The 23798-nt window shown below is 39.5% G+C and overlaps 1 protein-coding gene across 1 annotated transcript in view; it reads left to right on the top strand.

Moving 5' to 3' along the window:
• Positions 1-23798, top strand: part of LOC150081150 (uncharacterized) — a 421878-nt gene that overhangs the window by 31092 nt on the left and 366988 nt on the right. The window contains exon 3 of the mRNA XM_090380944.1: positions 15358-15546. Coding sequence (XP_090237070.1) covers positions 15358-15546 — 189 coding nt within the window. The remainder of the gene's footprint in view (positions 1-15357; positions 15547-23798) is intronic.

Genomic DNA, 23798 nt, shown 5'->3' with positions numbered 1-23798 from the left:
ATCACTTGTCCATTCCCTCCAATAATTTGTTGAATTCTTCTTTGAATTTATTCAAGCTACCTACTTTCACAACAACAAAAGGAAGTTTGTTCAAACAATCAACCAACCACCCTTTCAAGGAAAATCTCTGCACATCTGTCCTGAAACCATGCTTCCCTAATTTGAATTTATGCTCCCCTCATGAGTGTACTCTTAGCAAAAGGAAAAATGCCATCACCATTGAGCTTGCTGAATACCTTCAAAACCTTAAATAACTCAAACTGGAATGTAGTCTCCAGATGATGCAATTCAGAAATGAAGCCTTTCTTATTTTCCATTCATGAATCTCATTGCCCTTCCCTGCACCCATTCCAGTATATCTACATCCTTAATAAAATCAGGTGCCCAGTCCTGTATACAGTACCCAAGATGCAGCCTAACCATTGTCTTGTACAACCCAATAAAATGTACTTATCCCTGTTAGCAAGTTCATGTATATTATTGACAAAACCTAATGAGCTGTCCTAGCACTCTGCCTGCATTTATCAGAGAACTTCATATCTGATTGCACAATTACCCTCAGGTGTTTTTCATTTTCCACTACTTTGATTCTAGTAGTACCCAGTTGGTATGTTAATCTGGGATTACTGCTACCCCTATGCAGTACCTTGCATTTGTTCAACTTTGAATGCAATTTCTCATCCTATCTGCCTATTGTTTCTAGATCTTGGTGCAGTCTAGCTTATTTTGATTACTGTCATTTAACCACCTGCCAACCTTTGTATCATCTGCAAACTTAGTCATTAAGCCAGATATACCTTCTTCAATATCATTAATAAATATTGAAAACAAAATGAGCCCATGACCTTTGGGGCTCCACTACTAACATTAGCCATGGTGTGCAATTTCCATTAATAACTGCTCTGTCTTCACCCACAGAATGATTCCTTTATCCATAGCAGTAACTTGCCCTTAGTGCCACACTGCTCCAAATTATGTAGTAGTTATTGTGTAACAATACCAAAAGCCTTTCTGATATCCAAGTATATGATATAAAAATTTCTTTGCATCCAGTTCCTATGTTACTGCATCATAGTATCCATTCAGAACAGTCAGACAAGATTGCCCATTAACAAATCCATGTTGTGAATGCAGTGTAATTGAATTCTTTTCTGTATGGTCCTGCATTACTTCTTTAACCAGTGACTTCATTATTTTCCTTGGAACAGAATTTAAACTATCAGGTCTGCAATTACTGATGTCATATTTTGAATGCCCCCACATGAACTGGGGATTCATTCCCACATCTCCAGTCCATACATGCTCTCAGAATTATGGCTATGGATTTGCTTACCTCCTGTGCTGCCTCCCTTAATATAATTTTATAGATCCTATCCATCCCAGGTGTCTTTGTAGTTAGGGTCAACAATTTCTCTTCCATTTTTTTCCCAGTTATCACAAAATCATTTAGTTCTCTGTTAGAGTTTAATAAACTTCTGGCATTTAATTCCTTTAATGTTTTACACAAATGAAGAAGTGCTGTTCTTTGCATTCTTTGCCAAAGAGTTCTTGTAATCTGCCTTAGATTTCATAACTTTCTTTGTGCTTGATTGCAGACTGGTTTATATCTACCATAGGCTTCTGCATCACCTGGTAATTTATATGAGTTCCATGCATTTTTTTTCTCTCTGCTATTAGTTTCATTATTTAATCTAGCATCCATTAAGTCTAAGCCTTGAACAGTATTTCTTATTAGGTACGAAAATCCTAGTAGCTTCAATGATTACTTCCCTGAATGCTAAGCCATTTAGAATTTGGCTGTAACATCATGAGATGGTCACACTGTATAGAATTTAAAAACTGTTTGAGACTACAATAGTCATCTCTATGAAAGCAAAGAAGTCATTCTATTTGCCCTTGACAGTAGTTTTCTTTCGGTAAATCCCACATCAGTATACTGTAAAATGGGATATACTAAAATACAGCTACTGTTAATAAATCCTGTATCAATACACTGTAATCACTGCCACCTAGTTGATTTTTTACCTGATTCTCAATGCATGAAGAATTGCTCTAATTGTTAATTCAAGAATATTGTTTCCTCCTGTTGCCTCTCTAAAATTCTGCTGTAGCAATCGGTCATCCAGTGAATCCACAAAAGTCTTGCTAGGATGTGTGACCAATCCACAAGTTCTAGTCCAGGGGTTGCAAACATATGGCATGCAGGCCCAAAGTGGCATGCATACAAATTTTTGGGAACACGGAATTCAGAGCGTCCCAAAAAAATTTCAAACTTCGAAACATTACTTGTGTCCTTTGCACACCCATTCTCTCTGCCAGGTATGTAGTGACACATGCCATTCAGCAAAAAGCTGTATTCATGCAATGATTTGTTTGAAGTAGTGAGACATAATTGCGACATTGTGTGATTAAATGTCATGAATATCATCTTCTGAGGGGCACAAAAAAAATTCCAAGGGCATGCGAGGGTAGTTTTTTAAAAGATTTAGCCAGTTTTGGCACTCACCCTTAAAAAGATTTGCCACCTATGTTCTAGTCAATATCTGCAAAGTTAAAATCTTCCATTATAAGACATTCTAATATACTGGCCCATTATATTTCAGTGTATAGTTGTTTATATATTCATCACAGCCATAGGCTTATCACAGCCTACTGCTCCCACTGTCATTTTCCCTGTGTTTATGTCGCACAAAACTGAATAAACATTGCACTGTATACTCATGTTGACTGGATGAGCTGCATTAGATTTAATATGTTAACTGAGAGCATACCTCCTCCATTCCTGTACTGTCTGGCCCTTCTATACACATTGTACTCCCCATATTCAAATTCCAGATCCTTATGTTTTAGCGAAATTATGTCTCTGATCCCTGCAATGTCTGCATTTGATGACTTAATCAGTACTTCAAATACTTCTAATTTATTCATTATTCTCCTAGGATTCATGTACATGCAAGTATACATGCACCTGTTCTTACTTTTAGTTATCCTAACACAGTCTGCGTATTCACTTGTTCCATGATTACTTGCAGTGCAGACCTTGAAATACCCAACACCTTGTGTTCCAGACTGTTCCAATAGAAGCAGTGCCAGAATTGCTTTCGCCTTTGCCTGCTGTTGTCATTAATCTTAGTCTGTGTATCTCCCCAAGCTAGTAGTTTTCTGACCCACCCAACACTGCTTCAATGGCATTAGCATTAGCATTAGTAGAGGCATTTGATGCAAGAAAGCAAGCTTATGCAGCATCAGCCAAAAAAAAAAAAAAAAAAAACCCACTTCCACTTCACCCCTCTGTTCGTTCAAAATACCTGTCCAGCTGAGCCTTAAACTTATTTAGGCTAACAACCTCCACGACAAGGGATGGAAGTCTGTTCCACCAACCAACCAACCACCCGCTGGCTAAAGGCAAATTTCCGCACGTCTATCCTACATCTGTCTTTCCTCAATTTGAATTTATGCCCTCTCAGGTGATTTTTCTGAGCTAGAGGAAGAATCCCATCAGCATTGAGCATGCTTAAACCATTCAAGGCTTTATACACCTCTATCAGATCACCTCGCTGGTGCCTAGTCTCCAGACACTGTAATTTGCAAAACTTAAGCCTTTCTTCGTAAGAGCACCCCTTTGTTCCATTCACTAATCTTGTTGCCCTTCTCTGTACTCGTTCCAGCAGCTCTACATCCTTCATGAAATGAGGCCTCCAGACCTGTATACAGTACTCTAGGTGTGGCCTGACCATCGCCTTATACAATGGAATAATCACCTCCTTATCCCTGCTGGAAAAATTCCTGTATATCATTGACAATACTCCATGAGCTACTCTTGCAGCCCTTCTGCACTGCTCAGAGAACTTCATATCTGCCTGCACAACCACCCCCAAGTCCCTTTCATTCTCTACCACTGTCAGTGTAGTACCACAGAGTTGATACGTTGCTCTGGGGTTGCTGTTTCCCATGTGTAGTACTTTACATTTATCAATGTTAAACTTCATTTGCCACCTCTCAGCCCATCTGCTCAACCTTTCCAGATCCTGTTGCAGCAGCATAGTGTCAGTAGTGTCCTTGACAACCCTGCCAACCTTTGTATCGTCTGCAAACTTGGACATTAAGCCCGATATACCATCATCAATATCATTTATAAATACAGAAATAAATACATTTATAAATAAATACATTTATAAATATTTGCATCTGCAAATATTCTTGCAATATCCTTTCTATTTAAGTGTATCCTATCCCTGTAGAAGCAGTCTCTCCTGTTAAAAGCATAGACCACACTGAGAAAAATTCTACCCTCATAAGCCTTGCACAGTCTCTGAAGGGCTGAATTGATTGACAAGGCTCTCATCATATACTCCCTCCTATCATGTCTGGAAAAATTGCAGCCACTTTGAAATTTAATCCTAACTCGTAACTTTTTTCTACATTGCCCTGTACTTAAGTATGTCTGCAGATCTACTCTTAATATTAGTATGGCAATCATATTAGCATTAATTGAGGCATATGATGCAAGAAAGAAAGCTAAAGCTTTTTTTTTTTTTTGCAACATCAGCCAAAAAAAAAAACCTTCCCATTTTACCCATCTGGTCAGCCTTAAATTTATTCTAGTTTCTTATTCTTAAATTTATTCCTTAAATTCTAGTTCAGCCTTAAATTTATTTAAGCTATCAACTCCCACAACAACAGATTGAAGTTTGTTCCAGCAATCAACTACCCGCTGGTTATAGGCAAACTTCCACACATCTATTCTACAACTGTCTTTCCTCAATTTGAATCTATACCCTCTCAGGTTCTTATTCTGAGCAAGTGGAAGAATCCCATCAGCACTGAACCTGATCAAACCATTCAAGGCCTTATGCACCTCAATCAGTTGCAGCATCTGGAGACTATGCAGTCCCCAGATGCTGCAACTTGCTGAACTTAAGCCTTTCTTCATAAGCGCACCCCTTCCTCTCACTAATCTTGTTGCCCTTCTCTGTATTCATTCTAGCAACTCTACATCTTTCCTGAAATGAGTATGCAGTACTCAAGGTTTGGCTTGACCATTGCCTTATACAAAGGGATAATCACCTCCTTGTCTCTGCTAGCAAAATTCTTATATATCATTGACAAATCTCCATGACCTGCTCTCACAGCTAGTCTGCACTGCTCAGAGAACTTCATATCTGACTGCACAATTACCCCCAGGTCTTTTTCATCTCCCCCCTCCCTGAGTTGGTACTACACAGTTGGTATGTTTTTCTTGGGTTACTGCTACCCATATGTACTTTGCATTTGTCAATGTTAAACTTCAGTTGCCACTTCTCAGCCCATCTGCCTAACTTTTCTAGATCCTGTTGCAGTAGCATAGTCTTTACTGTCATTAACAACCCTACCAATCTTCGTATCATCTGCAAACTTGGACATTAAGCCTGATATATACCTTCATCGATACCATTGGGAAATGACCACCAGGTGTCACTTGGTGAAAACGTAAACCTTTGTAGCTGCTGCAAGCCAATAAGTTTTAATTGAAATTTTATCGTAGTTTTGTTAAGTTAGCATATTAATTAGTGTTTTACAAATGTAATAAATAGGCTTAGTGGCGTTCGTTAGGTTATTTTTAAAATTTATCTGGATATTTTGTAAGTTACAACTCGCTACTCCCAATGGTGCGTTATACCTTCATGCGGCCCAAGGCAGAATGGAATTTGGGGGCCCCATCTGAAGAAAAAACTAATCAAAAACATTTACAATTTCATTTTATTTTGACAACAAAACAAACTAATTATATGACATAAGAACTAAATATAAAATTTCATCAAAATCGAAAATGTAATTTTCAAATTAATCTTTAAGTTCATTGACCTTGGCAGGTAGAAAGTTCAGTTTCCAATAAAAATCACTTAAAAAAAACAGCAATGAGTTTTTGAAATGGTGATTTTGGGGCCCTCCTCTAATCATGGTCCTAGGCAGATGTCTTTTTTGCTTATAGGATAACGTGCCACTGGCTACTCCTACCGCTATCATAGCAGTGTTTTAAACGGGAATATTGTAGTGTACGCTACATAGAATAGTAAGGTAGGGTAGGTAACTCCGAAGAATAGTAAGGTTTGAATTGTAATAATTAAGTATTTTGAAGTATATCACCTCTTGGACATATATCTGTTGTATATTTTGATTATTAAAGTATTAATTTGTGTTTTACAAATAGATTAAATAGGCTTAGTAGTGTTTTAGCTTATTTTTTAAAATTTAGCTAATGACTGTAAGTTACATCCCGCTGCTCTTACTGCTGTCGTATTGGTGTTTTGGCTGGAATATCATAGCTTAGAAGAATAGTAGGGTTTTAATTGTAATAAATAAATATTTTGAAGGTTTTAATCACTTTTTGGGCATATATCTTTTGGGCATATATATATATTTAGCTAAGGATATAACTAATTTAGCATTGTGAATTGTTATGGTATAGTGTAACTTGATAACATATATCTCGAATTTGATAGCTAAGGATAGATAACATAAAACTATATAGCGGAATACATATTAATGCATTAACTTAGTATAGTATTGTATAATCAAGTATAGTATAGTATAGTACTGTATAGTCAAGTATTGTACAGCAAATGAAATCAATTAAATTTGTTAACCTCATTAAATTCCATTGTTAATTAATTAAATCGTATTTAAATGGAAATCATGCCCCAAACTAGAGCAGCAAAGCAATCTGCACAAAGTAGCGGGAGTACTGTGGCTCACGGAAGAACTGAAAAGGGCAATGCTCCAATGCATCACAGACTAAAGAAATGTGCAACTTGTGATATATTTGCAGACCTTTAAATGGCAACATCATATCCCATCCCTTTCTGAGATGGGACATGATGTTGCCAAGGCAGATGCCTCTGTGTGTGCTCGATGTAAGCAGTGTGAAGAAGTTAGGTGCCAAATCAGTGTTGTTATGGGGGTTTATGAGAGCTTGAACAGGGCAGATGCACTCGAAGGACTTACATTGGGGAACCCATCAAACTCTCAGCTGCCATCAATTCCAGAGCTTGCACTTGATCATTTGGCAACAACAGAGTGGCAACCTTCAGGTTGCCACTCTGAGCACACACAGAGGCATCTGCCTTGGCAACATCATGTCCCATCTCAGAAAGGGATGGGATATGATGTTGCCATTTAAAGGTCTGCAAATATATCACAAGTTGCACATTTCTTTAGTCTGTGATGCATTGGAGCATTGCCCTTTTCAGTTCTTCCGTGAGCCACAGTACTCCCGCTACTTTGTGGCAGAATGCTCTGGTCTCACAGGAGCTAATTATTGTCAGTGACTATATTGTCAGGGAGACGGGAAATATATTGTGCAAAAAGGATAGGTGGAATAGGACCAGGATATGTCTGCCAGGAGCAGTAGAGCAGATACCATCTGCTCTACTGCTAAAGAAGTAAGCAAACCCTTAGCCTCAAAAGGCTTAGGGTTTGCTTACTTCCTTTGTTGCCTCCAGTCCAACTTGCCTAAAGTGAGGTAATTTTCCTTGGTGATTTTAATGTTCACAACTCCAGCTGGCTTCCGTATTCTATTCACACCGACCCAGCTGGTCGAGATGCTGAGGCTTTTGCAATTACTAATGACCTTGCCCAGATTGTTCATTTACATTTTGATCTGTTTCTCACAAACAACCCTTCGAAGTGAGAGGTCGTTTAGGCACTTCAGATCACAACTTGGTGATTGTCTCTTCTCAAATGGAACCTTTATCTCATGGCTATTCCCAACCTCGTGTTGTGTTTTGCATTACAAGAATGCAAAATGGGATGACCTGTGAGATTTCTTTTCTTCTTTTCCTATGTCGGATTACTGTTTCAAAACTTCTGATGTCAAAAATTGCTGAAATCGTGTCAGTGAAATTATTCTTGCAGGAATGGAATCCTTTATCCCACACTCCACTTTAAAATCTTGTCTTTTATCTAAACCTTGGTTTTCCAAAAAATGTGCTAAAATGTGCAACGTTCTTCTCTTGAACAAGGCTGTTCAAGAGAAGAACGTTGCATATTGTAATTGGCTTGTTTCTAATTAGCTAGGCACCTCCGTAGCCAGGTGGGAAGGAGCAGCAGTGCGTAGCACATGCTTCTTGATTAGACCGGGGTTCGAGCCCGTCACCACAAATACAGAAGATGTGGAAAGGTCAGGAAATGACCACCGCATATCCCGGAGCAATATGGCCTTAGTTGCTAATGCTCCTAAAAACCAAAATAACTAACTAACTTATAATTAGCCGAGCATTCTGGTCTTTTGCCAAAGCTATTGGCCGCAACTTTTGCCCACTTCTATCCAAACGTGATTGTTCTGTTGTCACTTCAGCCAAGGATAAAGCTGACCTGCTAGCATCCCATTTTTCTTCCAACTCATGTATTAATGATCTTGGTAAAACACCTCCCACCATTCCCAACCACTCCATTCAATGCCTCCTGTGGCTTCCGTCAAAACGATGTCAGTAGGATTTTGATGAATCTTGATGGTAACAAAGCTCCAGGTCCTGATGATATTTCTCCGCTTGTTCTCAAAACCTGTGCTCCTGTGCTGCCTTTTTTCACTTTCTTATTCCAAAGGTGTTTTTCCATCTGCTTGGAAATTTGCTAACATCCAGCCAGTTACTAAAAAGGGTGACAAATCCCTCCCATCCAATTATCGTCCCATTGCAATTACTTCTACTCTTTCTAAAATAATGGAAAAATCAATTAACCGCCAACTATTAAACTATCTAGAAACTTTCCGTCTAATCAATGGTTGCCAGTTATGGATTTCATCAGTGTCGATCCACTGCTGATATTCTGGCTTGTGTTACCCATTTATGGACTAATTCAATGGAAAGGTTCGGCGAAACACAAGTAGTTGCTCTTAACATCTCAAGGCTTTCAATTGTGTTTGGCATAAAGGTCTTCTAAACAAGCTTCCATCATATTTGATGGAAGCTTGTTTCCTCAAATTCAATACCTCAAATTCATCAAATAAATTTGATGAATTTGAGGTATTTCTCAAAACATCAAAGGCAGATATTGTTGGGATATCAGAGACGTGGTGTCACACAGATATAAGGGATGCAGAACTGCAATTTGGGGAGTACAACATCTACAGAAAGGATAGACAGGATAGGAAGGGGGGAGGGGTTATGCTATTAGTTAAGAAACACATAAAAACCAAGGAAGTGAAGCCAGTCGACATCGCTGGACAGTGCAGTGTTGAGTCAGTTTGGTGTGACATAAGCATTGGGAGATCAAAATTGAGAGTAGGAGTGTGCTATAGGCCTAATGACTCTGATGAGTATAATAAGGAACTGTACAGGGAAATAGAGTGGGCCAGTAAATCAGTGAGTCTTATAATGGGAGATTTTAATTTCCCAGATATTGACTGGAATTTGGGGGCTGATTACTCACACACTAGCACGGCTTTTGTGGATTTATTGGATGACTGTTTTCTACATCAGCATGTTCGGGAGGCAACTAGAGGGAGTAATACTCTTGATTTGATTATCAGCAGTGATTATTCATGCATTAAGAATCTGCAGATAAATGAACCACTAGGTGGCAGTGATCACAGTGTGCTGCAGTGGGATTTACTCAAAGAGGTAACTACCATTAGGGGTAAAGGGAAGGGTTATTGCTTCCGTAAAGGCGACTACGATGGACTGAGACAGTATTTAAATTCTATACAGTGGGACCAACTGATGATGTTACCAACAGCAAATTCAAAATGGGAAGCATTCAAAGAACTTATTTTGGAAGCTACTAGCTTTACATACCAACTAAGAAATATTGTTCAAGGTTTAGTCCAAAATGGATGTCAGATGAACTAATGAGGCATATGGCAGAGAAGAAAAATGCATGGGTACTTACAAATTAACACATGACACAGAAGCCTATGATAGATACAAGTTGATATGCAACCAAGTTACAAAGGAGGTTAGGCAGGCGAAGGCAGATTACAAGAAATCTTTGGCAAGGGATGCAAAGAAAAACAGCAAAGAGTTCTTTACTTATGTAAACTCTAGGAGGAAGGGGATGAATCAGATTGGTCCACTTGATATTGATGGGTCAACTGTTGATGATCCTGCTCAGGTAGCTAAAAAAACTAAATGAATATTTTGCATCGACATTCACACATGAGGAGTTATTCAGCAAAGGGAATGCCAGAGTTGTATTCAACTCTAGCAGTAAGCTACAGAATCTTGAAATAACTGAGAGTAAAGTGGAGGAGAAACTGTTGAAGATAAACACAAGAAAGGCACCCGGGGTGGATGGGATCTATCCAGTTATATTAAAGGAGGCAGCAAAGGAAGTAAGCAAACTCTTAGCCATAATTATGAGAGCTTTCCTGGACTCAGGGGAGGTACCCATAGACTGGAAATGTGCAAATGTGACCCCAATTCACAAAGGAGGATCAAAGGCTGACACAAGTAATTATAGACCTGTGAGCTTAACTTCTGTTCCAGGAAAATTAATGGAGGCACTGGTTAAAGAAGTATTGCAGGATCATTTAGACAAGACTTCAGTTATAGCTCAGACACAGAATGGTTTTGTTAAGGGGAAGTCTTGCCTGACCAACTTGATTGGATACTATGATGCAGTCACAAAAGAACTGGATGCAAGGAATAACTTTGATATTATATACTTGGATCTTAGAAAGGCTTTTGATACTGTTGCACATGGAAGACTGCTACACAAATTGGAGCAGTGTGACATTGGAGGCAAATTGCTGCTATGGATAAAGGAGTGGTTGAGGGAGAAGACAGAGAGTGGTAATTAATGGACACTGCTCATCGTGATCTAATGTTATTAGTGGAGTTCCTCAGGGCTCAGTGTTGGGACCATTATTGTTTTCTGTATTTATAAATGATATTGATGATGGTATATCAAGCTTAATGTCCAAGTTTGCAGATGATACAAAGGTTGGCAGGGTTGTTAACGACACTACTGACACTATGCTGCTGCAACAGTATCTGGAAAGGTTGAGCAGATGGGCTGAGAGGTGGCAAACGAAGTTTAACATTGACAAATGTAAAGTACTACACATGGGAAACAGCAACCCCAGAGCAACGTATCAACTCTGTGGTACTGCACTGACAGTGGTAGAGAATGAAAGGGACCTGGGGGTGGTTGTGCAGGCAGATATGAAGTTCTCTGAGCAGTGCAGACGGGCTGCAAGAGTAGCTCATGGAGTATTGTCAATGATATACAGGAATTTTTCCAGCAGGGATAAGGAGGTGATTATTCCATTGTATAAGGCAATGGTCAGGCCACACCTAGAGTACTGTATACAGGTCTGGAGGCCTCATTTCAAGAAGGATGTAGAGCTGCTGGAACGAGTACAGAGAAGGGCAACAAGATTAGTGAATGGAACAAAGGGGTGCTCTTACGAAGAAAGGCTTAAGTTTTGCAAATTACAGTGTCTGGAGACTAGGCACCAGCGAGGTGATCTGATAGAGGTGTATAAAGCCTTGAATGGTTTAAGCATGCTCAATGATGATGGGATTCTTCCTCTAGCTCAGAAAAATCACCTGAGAGGGCATAAATTCAAATTGAGGAAAGACAGATGTAGGATAGACGTGCGGAAATTTGCCTTTAGCCAGCGGGTGGTTGGTTGGTGGAACCGACTCCCATCCCTTGTGGTGGAGGTTGATAGCCTAAATAAGTTTAAGGCTCAGCTGGACAGATATTTTGAACGAACAGAGGGGTGAAGTGGAAGTGGGTTTTTTTTTTCTTTTTTTTTTTTTGGCTGATGCTGCATAAGCTTGCTTTCTTGCATCAAATGCCTCTACTAATGCTAATGCTGATATGGTTTGCCAACTTGTTTTTGTAATTGTCTTATCCAGTTTTCTCTCTGATCGGTCACTGAGGGTGATGGTAGATGGTTCTTTGTCTTGTAACTTCTCCACTAATGCCGGTGTCCCCAAGGTTCAGTTCTTTCCCCCCCACTCTTTTCCTCTTGTATATTAATGACCTTCTTCCATTGACTGGAAATCCTATCCATAGTTTTGCCGATGATAGCACATTGCATTCCACTTTCCATTTTTGAGAAACCTTGCCCAATCAGGTTCAACTTCTCGAAAATCTGCTACTAATTCCTTAATTGCTGATCTTCAGGTATTCTCCAGTGGGGCAAAGACAACTTAGTTGATTTCAACCCTTCTAAAACTCAGTCTTGTCTTATGTCTTGCAAAAAGGATTCATCTGCTCCTGTGCTTATCTTTGGTGACACTCCGATTTCTAGGCAAAATGATATATCTCTTTTGGGGATTACCCTGACTTCTACTCTCTCTTGGCACAAGCACATTACCAATATTGCTTATTCTGCATCTAAAAAAACTTGTTTTTCTCTTTAGCTCTCTGCTTTACTTTTCTTCTGAACAGCTGCTTACTCTGTATAAATCACAAATCCACCCTGCCATGCAATATTGTTCCCACATCTGGGGTGGTGTCCCCAAAACCGCTCTCAGGCTTCTTGATTCCATTTAGAAGAGGGCAGTTAGGTTAATTAATGATTCATTTCTAACAGAGTCTCTCCACTCACTGTTGGGGCACCTTCGTAGCCGGGTGGGCAGGAGTAGCAGTGCATAGCACACACTTCTTGATTAGACCGGGGTTCGAGCCCGTGCCCGCCAAATATGGAGTTTGTGGAAAGATCAGGGAATGACCACCGCATGTCCCCCGGAGCAATATGGCCTTAGTTGCTAATGCTCCAAAAAAAAAAAAAAAAAAAAGCCAGAGTTTTATAAGTTTATAAGCCTATAAATTTCCATTACTGCTTTCTCTAGATCCATCCTCCAAATGAGACCCTTCAGAATAATGAATAGGCCAGTTTTGTACTTTAAAAATTGGCTCCTCATGAGCACCATTGCCAGTGATCTGCTTTATATTGTTTTTACTCTTCTTCATGCACTTCTGTCATTGCTAAACAGTGCTAAACAGAATTTACCTGATGTTCTAAATGTTTTATTTCCGGGTCCGTATGGATGATGATATAAATGGATTGCTGTTAATGGATTTGCCTTCTATTTAATGAGGCTTTTGGATTTTGATATGGCTGAAATTCCTGCATGTTGTGGTAATAGAATTGTCCTGAAATAGTCCTGCAACACTATTGCAATGTCCTGCAATAATGTTGTTTATTTACAGTTTATAACCTTCCTCTAGGCAAGGCACTTATTCTCAGAAACCTCATCCTGACCTTTTGTTTTCTGCTGAGTAGCTTGCTCTAGTCATATTTCACTAATCATTCAGTTTTACTTTTATGCAATTAATCTTAATATGCTCTCTCCAATATTTTTTTAATTTGCATTTGTGTGAATTCATTATGTTATATCGGAAAAGGATTGTTCTTCATATTCAACAAACACTTCAGCACATCAAAAAATACGAAAAAAATGCAGCTCTAAATTGTCAATTGAAGTGCCTCTTAGTTGTGTGAAATAACAAGAAGAAACCACCCTTGCTGATAAGATGCTTGAAATTTATATCAGCTTTTCTCATGGTGTAGTGAATTTTCTTTTCTTTCATTTTACTGGTTATTTGGGATTTCTACTACCTGGAAAAATTTCTCCCAGCCACCTTGCTAAATGAGAGTCTGCTATACAGGGTGTTTCAGTTAAACGTTTCAGAACTTCTAAGAGGGGTAGGGTACATCCTGACAACTCGAAATCATATAGCAATGTGGGGTCGGAAGTGCTTTCCTGAAGCGGTATTGTACACAGAAGCACCATAAAGAAAAGAGACCGTAAGTGAGAAATCGTTTTAATAATACATGAAAAGAAGCAAAAGGTACATGGATTAAAGTAAGTGTTCGAAGTTTCTTCCACGGGCTACAATGCACGCCTCACATCTCCGACGCATGGACATCCGAACATTCTGGAATACTCCAGGCAGCGTGTCCAGACACAGCAACCGGAGGATTATGCACCTCGTATTGCTTTCGCACAGTGGTACCTTGGAAAATGTGCTACAAATCCCCTTTTTCCTGCTGAAGTGTTGTTTTCCGATGAGGCATCCTTCACAAGGGAAGGAATTTTCAACACGCATACCGACCATATCTGGGCGGTCGAGAACCCGCATGCAATACGACGTCGTGCAGCACAGATTCGATTTTCAGTCAATGTATGGGCCGGTATTATGGGAGATCACCTCATCGGACCTTACCTGTTACCGTGTCGTCTAACCGGACCTATCTACTTGATCTTTCTGCAGCAAGTATTGCCACAACTTTTGAGAGATGAACAAATTTCTGCATCGACGCAACACACAATGTGGTTCCAACACGATGGAGCCCCTGCCCATTATAGCGGAGATGTTCGTAACTACCTGGATGTCACATTTGGTCAACAGTGGATCGGACGTGGTGGTCCTGTGCGTTGGCCTGCTCGGTCACCCGACCTATCATGTCTTGATTTTTATTTCTGGGGTCATATGAAATCGCTAGTTTATGACACCCCTGTTGACAATGCTGAGGAGCTGGTTGCAAGAATCGCAGTAGCTGCCGAAGAAATTCGAAATTCGCCTGGAGTATTCCAGAATGTTCGGATGTCCATGCGTCGGAGATGTGAGGCGTGCATTGTAGCCCGTGGAAGAAACTTCGAACACTTACTTTAATCCATGTACCTTTTGCTTCTTTTCATGTATTATTAAAACGATTTCTCACTTACGGTCTCTTTTCTTTATGGTGCTTCTGTGTACAACACCGCTTCAGGAAAGCATTTCCGACCCCACATTGCTATATGATTTCGAGTTGTCAGGATGTACCCTACCCCTCTTAGAAGTTCTGAAACGTTTAACTGAAACACCCTGTATATGCAGTAGGGTAGAAATGGCCATCTTTTTTTTGTGGAGTATATTCTTTGAGCCATATTCTATTCATTTCTTGTTTTATTTCCCAGTAGCCACCTTGGACTCTGCTCATCTTTACATGGATGAATTGTGCTACTACATGTGAAGTTCATCTATGATCATGCTTCTTATATGGTTGCTGATTTTTGCTTGTATTTCTTGTGATACACATTTAATGATCACAGCGAATCACTGCAGCTTTGTAAGGTCTGTTGTACCATGTGACAAAGCATGTTGCAGGTTATTTTATTGCCCATGATTGTAGGCATACAGATGTGATTGCTGAATTCTTCAATAAATTAGAAGACAGTTTAATAATTGTTTTTAATAGTTTGCTTTATAATCTGAAATTGAGTTTATTCTGTTTTACAAATTAACATTTAAATGTATTACAAAATTGAATCAAATAAATATAGTATTCTAGGAAATGAAATTACATTATAAAGACAAATCATTTCTGCTGTTTTTAATACATGTTGCATTGTTTTTCTCTCTCCCCATCACTTCTAGATTGGAAACTTGATTTTCATACCAACAAGACTGACAGTCTTCATGTTTGTGAAATTCCATTACCTGATAAATCTCAAAAACTGACAGTTGTGCCAACTCTGAATGGTATTCACAAAATTGGGAAGTCATTTGATTTTGAGTTCTTTGCTTCACCCCCTACAATTGCAAAAATATATACAGCTGAAGATGGTATGGTTAATATTCGATAACTATGATGAATTATATCATTTCAGACAAATCAAAATTTTCAATTAGCCAAAAAAATTTATCTTGTTTGTTCATATTAATGTTTTATTTATTTATATATTTATTTGGAACTTTGTTAGATTGACCCAGAAATACTGTGACATTCTGTTACGAATGTTCAGTAGTCTTGTTAAAAAGGGATCAGGTGCTTGTAAGGCATCCCTTCCTCCAGCTCCATTCCTTTCATTAATTGAAGATGTGGTACATTCCTGTGTACCACATCTTCAGTCAAACTGGCATGATGAAGAAAAAATACCATTCAGTTTGCAGGATCTTCTTTTGAGCAGAAGAAACAACTCATTAAAATGCCTGGTTCTAAGAGAAATTCTTGCAGCAATTCATTTTGCTTCACAGTTTTATACTTGGAAACCATTGATGACAGATGGTTGATGATATCCTGAAATTAGGATGCAGTCAATCTGAGACTGAGATATCTTCTTTTGAAATTTTTTTAAAATCACTAATCGTTTGTTCCATGGAATTAATCATAAACTGTGCATATGGATTATGCAGAGACTCAAATGATTCATCCAGAAGCTTAACACGACTCTCAATAGAGGCTGGCATGTCAGAGTTCATTTTGTTGGCCACATTACAATCCATGCATTTCCACAGTCTCTGGAACTTTTAGCATTAGCATTAGTAGAGGCATATGATACAAGAAAGCAAGCTTATGCAGCATTAGCCTAAAAAATAATAAAAAAAAAAAAAAAAAAAACACTTTCATTTCACCCCTCCATTCATTCAAAAACCTGTCCAACCAAGCCTTAAATTTATTTAGGCTATCAACTTCCACAACAAGGGATTTTGTGGAAGTTGTCTCTGTTCCGCCAGCCAACTACCCGCAGGCTTAAGGCAAATTTCTACACATCTATCCTACATCTGTCTTTCCTCAATTTAAGAAATTTATACCCTCTCAGGTGATTATTCTGAGCAAGAGGAAGAATCCCATCAGCATTCAGCATGCTCAAACCATTCAAGGCTTTATACACCTCTATCAGATTGCCTCGCCGGTGCCTCTTCTCCAAATACAGTAATTTGCAAAATTTAAGCCTTTCTTCGTAAGAGCAACCCTTTGTTCCATTCACTAATCTTGTTGCCCTTCTCTGTACTCATTCCAGCAGCCCTAGATCCTTCTTGAAATGAGGCCTCCAGACCTGTATACTGTAGCCTGACCATTGCCTTATACAAGGGAATAATCACCTCCTTATCCCTGCTAGAAAAATTCCTGTATATCATTGACAAGACACCATGAGCTACCCTTGCAGCCCATCTGCACTGCTCAGAGAACTTCATATCTGCCTGCACAATTACCCCCAGGTCCTTTTCATTCTCTACCACTGTCAGTGTAGTACCACAGAGTTGGTATGCTGCTCTGGGGTTACTGTTTCCCGTATGTAGTACTTTACATTTGTCAGTGTTAAACTTCATTTGCCACCTCTCAGCACATCTGCTTAACCTTTCCAGATCCTGTTGCTTGCAGCAGCAGAGCATCAGTAGTGTCCTTAACAACCCTGCGAATCTTTGTATCGCCTGCAAACTTGGACATTAAGCTTGATATACCATCATCAATATTATTTATAAATACAGAAAACAATAATGGACCCAACACTGACCCCTGAGGGACTCCACTAATAACATTAGTCCACGATGAGCAGTGTCCATTGATTACCACTCTATGCCTTCTCCCCCTCAACCACCCCTTTATCCATAGCAGCAATTTGCCTCCAATGCCACACTGCTTCAATTTGGCAGCAGTCTTCCATGTGCAACAGTATCAAAAGCCTTTCTAAGATCCAAGTATATAATATCAAAGTTATTCCCCGCATCCAGTTTTTTTGTGACTGCATCATAGTATCCAATCAGATTGGTCAGGCAAGACTTTCCCTTAACAAAACCATGCTGTGTCCGAGCTATAACTGAAGTCTTGTCTAGATGATCCTGCAGTGCTTCTTTAACTAGTGCCTCCATTCATTTTCCTGGAACAGAAGTTAAACTCACAGGTCTATAATTACTTGTGTCAGCCTTTGATCCTCCTTTGTGAATTGGGGTCATATTTGCACATCTCGAGTCTATGGGTACTTCCCCTGAGTCGAAGGAAGCTCTCATAATTATGGCTAATGGTTTGCTTACTTCCTTTGCTACCTCCTTTAATATAACTGAATAGATCCCATCCACCCCAGATGCCTTTCTTGTGTTTATCTTCAACAATTTCTCCTCCACTTTACTCTCAGTTATTACAAGATTATCTAGCTTACTGCCAGAGTTGAATAAATCTCTGGCATTCCCCTCACTGAATAACTCCTCATGTGTGAATGTCGATGCAAAATATTCAATTATTTTGTTAGCTACCTGAGCAGGTTCATCAACAGCCGAACTGTCGATGTCAAGTGGACCAATCTGATTTACATAAGTAAAGAACTCTTTGCTGTTTTTCTTTGCATCCTTTGCCAAATATTTCTTGCAATCTGCCTTCACCTGCCTAACCTCCTTTGTAACTTGGTTACAGATCAACTTATATCTATCATAGCCTTCTGTGTCATGTGTTAATTTGTATGTATTTCATGCATTTTTCTTCTCTGCCATATGTCTCATTAGTTCATCTGACATCCATTTAGGCCTAAACCTTGAACAATATTTTGTAGTTGGTATGTAAAGCCTAGTAGCTTCCAAGATAATTCTTTGAATGATTCCCATTTTGAATTTGCTGTTGATAACATCATCAGTTGGTCCCACTGTATAGAATTTAAATACTGTCTCAGGTCATTGTAGTCTCCTTTACAAAAGCAATAACCCTTTCCTTTACCCCTGATGGTAGTTACCTCTTTGAGTAAATCCCACTTCAGCACACTGTGATCACTGCCACCTAGTGGTTCCTCTATCTGCAGATTCTTAATGCATGAAGAATCACTGCTGATAATCAAATCAAGAGTATTACTCCCTCTAGTTTTTCTCCCAAACATGCTGATGTAGAAAACAATCATCCAATAAATCTACAAAAGCCTTGCTAGTGTGTGGGTGACGAACCCACAAATTCTAGTCAATATCTGGGAAATTAAAATCCTCTATTATAAGACTCTCTGATTTACTGGTCCACTCTATTTCCCTGTACAGTTTCTTATTATACTCATCAGAGTCATTAGGCCTATAACACACTCCTACTCTCAATTTTGATCTCCCAATGCTTATGTCACACCAAAATGACTCGATACTGCACTGTCCAGCGATGTCAACTGGCTTCACTTCCTTGGATTTTATGTGTTTTTTAACTAATAGCATAACCCCTCCTACCTTCCTATCCTGTCTATCCTTTCTGTAGACGTTGTACTCCCCAGATTCCAGTTCTGCATTACTTATATCTGTGTGACACCACGTCTCTGATATCCCAACAATATCCGCCTTTGATGCTTTGAGCAATACTTCAAATTCATGAAATTTATTTACCAAACTCCTAGCATTGGTGTACACACAAATATACATGCACCTGTTCTTTTTCTTTGCTACTCTAACACAACCCATGTGTTTACTTATACCGCAATGACTCCCAGCAGTCTTTGATATATCCTGCATCTTGTTTTCCAGGCTTCTGCTCATTCCAATAGAAGCAGTGGAAGAATCACTTTCACCTCTGCCAGTGGCTACTGTTAATATATTAGTCCTTGTATCTCCCCAAGCTAGCAGTTTTCTGACCCACCTAAAACTGTCTCTATAGCATCAGTAAATATTCTTGCACCCTTTCTGTTTAAGTGTATCCCATCCCTGTAGAAGCAGTCCCTTCTGTTAACAAGTACAGACCAGGCTGAAAAAAATTCTACCCCTTGAGCCTTGCACATTCTTTCCAGGGCCGAATTGATCGACAAGGCTCTCATCATATACTTCCGCCTATCGTGTCTGGGCAGAATTGCAGACACTTTCAAATTCAATACTAATTCATGGCTTTTTTTCAACAATGACCTGTACGTGTTAAGTAATTCTGCCGGTCTCCTACTCTCCAACTTCTTTAGCTTATGTTAGCCCATTTGAGACTAGAGATAAGAACCAATTATTCATGTAAGGAAAAAAAAAAGGTAAAGTGCAGCCATTATCAACCCACTGCAGGATGGAAGCCTCCTCAACAATTCATGCTGAGGGAAATGGACCATAATCTGCCACTCTGGTCCAGTGCGGGTTGGCAGATCGACCGTATTCAGCAGTCAGGGGCTTAAACCCCGTCTACTCAAAGAGCGTGTGCTACTGCACTCCAGCTCCTGAACACTTGGCTACGGAAATTAATACTTATTGCATGTTATTTATATGAGCTGATGAATGAAGATAATGGCATATGGTAACACCAAGATCACTGAAGTGATCAATGACTTATTTATCATTGATATAATTCTATAGTATTACAGATTTAAGCTGAGGAAAAAAAACCAAACATAGTTTGCATTTACTTGTAGACAGCTTTCATAAGCCTATAAGAGCTAAAAAAAATTAGATAGATTGGCTGAGAAATGGTAGTTGAAGTTTGACATTGATAATCGGGGATTACTGTTACCCAGATTAATAATATTAATATGGGTATCAGTAATCCCAGATTAATACCAACTGTGTGGCTCTTCACTCAGGATAGTGGAAAATGAACAAGATCTGGGAGTAATTGTGCAGTCAGATATGAAGTTTTCTGAGCAGGGCAGACAGGCTTATGGAGTTTTATCAACGATATACAGAAATTTTCCTTGCAGGGATAAGGAAACAATTATCCCATCATACAGCAGTGGTTAGACTGCATCTTGAGTATTGCATACATACAGAGGTCTGGAGGCCTCATTTTAGGAAAAGTGTAGATTTGCTGGAATGGACAGAGAAGTGATATTGGTGAAGGGAGCAAAATGGTGGTAATGGACTTTAATGAGCGCGTCGCTCTGCGCTTGTACCAGGAACGTTTCCCGCACAGGCTTGCTCCTCATCATACAATTTTCGCACATGTGCACAGAAGGTTATGTGAGACTGGTTGTTTCACGAGAGGTACCTTGAATCGAGAGTGAACGACGAGGACGCCAGACAATGAGGAGAATGTCCTACGTCTTGCAGAAGGCAATCCGAGTAAGAGTACTCGAGCGATAGGCCAATGATTGGCTATTTCCCAATCCACTGTATGGAGGATACTGTCAACAAACCAAATGGGTTCATACCATCTGCAATGCGTCTAATCATTGGAGCCTGCGGATTATCTACTCCGGAGGACTTTTGCCACTAGGTTTCTTCAACAGAAACAGTTTGCAAATGCTGACTTCCAGCGGGATCGCTGTTCACGCGACCTCCCGTTCAACGTCTTCTACTGCATGATGAAGGCATTTCGGACCCTGCAATGCTATGTGATTCCGATTTGTCTTTGTGTCCCCTACACCTCCTGCAAGTTTGTCGCACTGGTAGTGAATCAACCTGTATAATGAACAGTAGGGGTGCCCAGAGGAGAGCCCTGTGGCACTTTTTCTTATTTCCTCCCAGTAGGGTTATCAAGAACTTATCCTTTAATTCCTTTTGGCCATTCCAAATCTGTTCCATGAAACCTATACGATGTATGGAAAGCTGACCTTCTTTCCCCCAGGCAACCTAGCCAGCACAATATATGCTGTCTCCCACTCATCTGAGAGATCTGGATTCATTTCCTTTCAATGATGATAGGAAATTTAAAATTTTAATGACTAATCCTAGGTGGATAGGGTGCAAAATAATATCCACCCTCCACAGACTTTTGCCTGTGAGTTTTTCAGCTGCTGAACTGGTATGTGAACTATTACGTTTCTACTATTTTATTTTGACAGCAGTCATATTCAGCTGAATGCTTGTAAGCAGTTGAAAATAAACAGCTGAAAAGTGTTTGGTAACAGCGAGCAGATTGCAAGAGGAGGAAAGACAATTTCCAGTACTAAAAATTATATTTAAAAAATTAACTTCTGTTCCAGGAAAATTAATGGAGACACTGCAGGATCATCTAGACAAGACTTCAGTTATAGCTCGGACAGCATGGTTTTGTTAAGGGAAAGTTTTGCCTGACCAATTTGATTGGATACTATGATGCAGTCACAAAAGAACTGGATGCAGGGAATAACTTTGATATTATATACTTGGATCTTAGAAAGGCTTTTGATACTGTTGCACATGGAAGACTGCTGCACAAATTGGAGCAGTGTGGCATTGGAGGCAAATTGCTGCTGTGGATAAAGGGATGGTTGAGTGGGAGAAGACAGAGTGATAATCAATGGACACTGCTCATCTTGGGCTAATGTTATTAGCAGAGCTCCTCAGGGTTCAGTGTTGAGTCCATTGTTGTTTTCTGTATTTATAAATGATATTGAGATGGTATATCAAGCTTAATGTCCAAGTTTGCAGACGATACAAAGGTTGGCAGGATTGTTAAGGACACTAATGACAGTACACTGCTGCAAGAGGATTTAGAAAAGTTTTGCAGATGGACTGAGAGGTGGCAAATGAAGTTTAACATTGACAAATATGAAAAGAACCTGGGGGTATTTGTGCAGGCAGATATGAAGTTCTCTGAGCAGTGCAGATGGGCTGCAAGGGTAGCTTGTGGTGTCTTGTCAATGATATACAGGAATTTTTCTAGCAGGGATAAGGAGGTGATTATTCCCTTGTATAAGGCAATGGTCAGGCCACACCTTGAGTACTGTCTACAAGTATGGAGGCCTCATTTCAAGAAGGATGTAGAGCTGCTGGAATGAGTACAGAGAAGGGCAACAAGATTATTGAATGGAACAAAGGGTTGCTCTTACGAAGAAAGGCTTAAGTTTTGCAAATTACAGTGTCTGGAGACTAGGCACCGGCGAGGCAATCTGATAGAGGTGTATAAAGCCTTGAATGGTTTGGTCATGCTCAGTGCCGATGGGGTTCTTCCTCTTGCTCAGAATAATCACCTGAGTGGGCATAAATTCAAATTGAGGAAAGACAGACGTAGGATAGATGTGCGGAAATTTGCATTTAGCCAGTGGGCAGTTGGTAGGTGGAACAGACTTCCATCTCTTGTTGTGGAAGTTGATAGCCCAAATAAGTTTAAGGCTCAGCTGAAATAAGTTTAAGGTTCCGCTCAGATGAACAGAGGGGGTGAAATGGGGAGTGTTTTTTTTTTTTTTTTTTGGCTGATGCTGAATAAGCTTGCTTTCTTGTATCATATGCCTCTGGTAATGCTAATTATAATATACCTTGCTTTTTACACTTGGACTGCAAATCCGCTCTAAGGAGCTCTGTAGTTCATATTTGAAGTCTTTCCTCTTGTGGATGCCCTTTTGCTAATCTCATTATGCATTTGAAGCTAGTTTGGGGAAATTTTTCATTATATCTATGTATTGTCAGCCTAGTGCTGACATAAGTGCTCTCTTAGCTATTTATAAGGTGCATTATTCAGATTGACAATTAGAAAAGTGTTTTCTGTGTGGATTCAAATGCTCAAAATATTTTATGGTATTCTAGAATTACAGATGCCAGAGGCAGGTTATTTGAAGAGCTGATATTCTCATCAAAACTTGAGATTATTAATAAACCTGGTAAGGAACCAACGTTTTTAATTGTTAATGGTGATTCTAACACAGATGTAACATTAGCCAATAGTACTTACTGCCTTCAGTTCAATATCTAATTGGCAAGTAAAACCAGATTGGATTAACAGTGATCACAGAGCGATTATTTTCATATTAGGCTGTGATAGATATAGCTTTATTGAGCCTCATTCCTTACAACTTCAACGATTGAGAATCAAGTATGCTGACTGGGTTATGTTTGACAGATTTGTAAGGATGATTTTGGGTGAAATGTCGTTAAATGACTTAGATATGGTGAAGTTATTTGAGTTAGATATGGTGAAGTTATTTGAGTTAGATATGATCCTGCTGAAGTAGCTGACGAACTGAATGAGTATTCTGCATCTACATTCACACACCCCAGGGGCCCCACGTCTGGTGAGTAATGGGCTTAGCACACCCAGTGTCCTGAGCTGGATATCATCATTCTTCTCTTTCTTGGCTTGGTGATTTCCTTCTATTTCTCTCTCTCTCTCTCTCTCTCTCTCTCTCTCTCTCTCTCTCTCTCTCTCTCTCAGGCCAACCGGGCAGCCAGGTGGGTAAAATGCCTGCCTGGCAACCCAAAGGTCATGGGTTTGAATCCTGCTTCAGGCTTTAAACACAGTAAAATTCAAAAAC

The sequence above is a fragment of the Mastigoproctus giganteus genome, chromosome 9 (assembly GCF_048544385.1).
Source record: "Mastigoproctus giganteus isolate SK-2022 chromosome 9, ASM4854438v1, whole genome shotgun sequence".
NCBI classification, from domain to species: domain Eukaryota; kingdom Metazoa; phylum Arthropoda; class Arachnida; order Uropygi; family Thelyphonidae; genus Mastigoproctus; species Mastigoproctus giganteus.
Note: the sequence above shows the minus strand (reverse complement) of the source record. Positions and strands in the feature narration are given on the sequence as shown.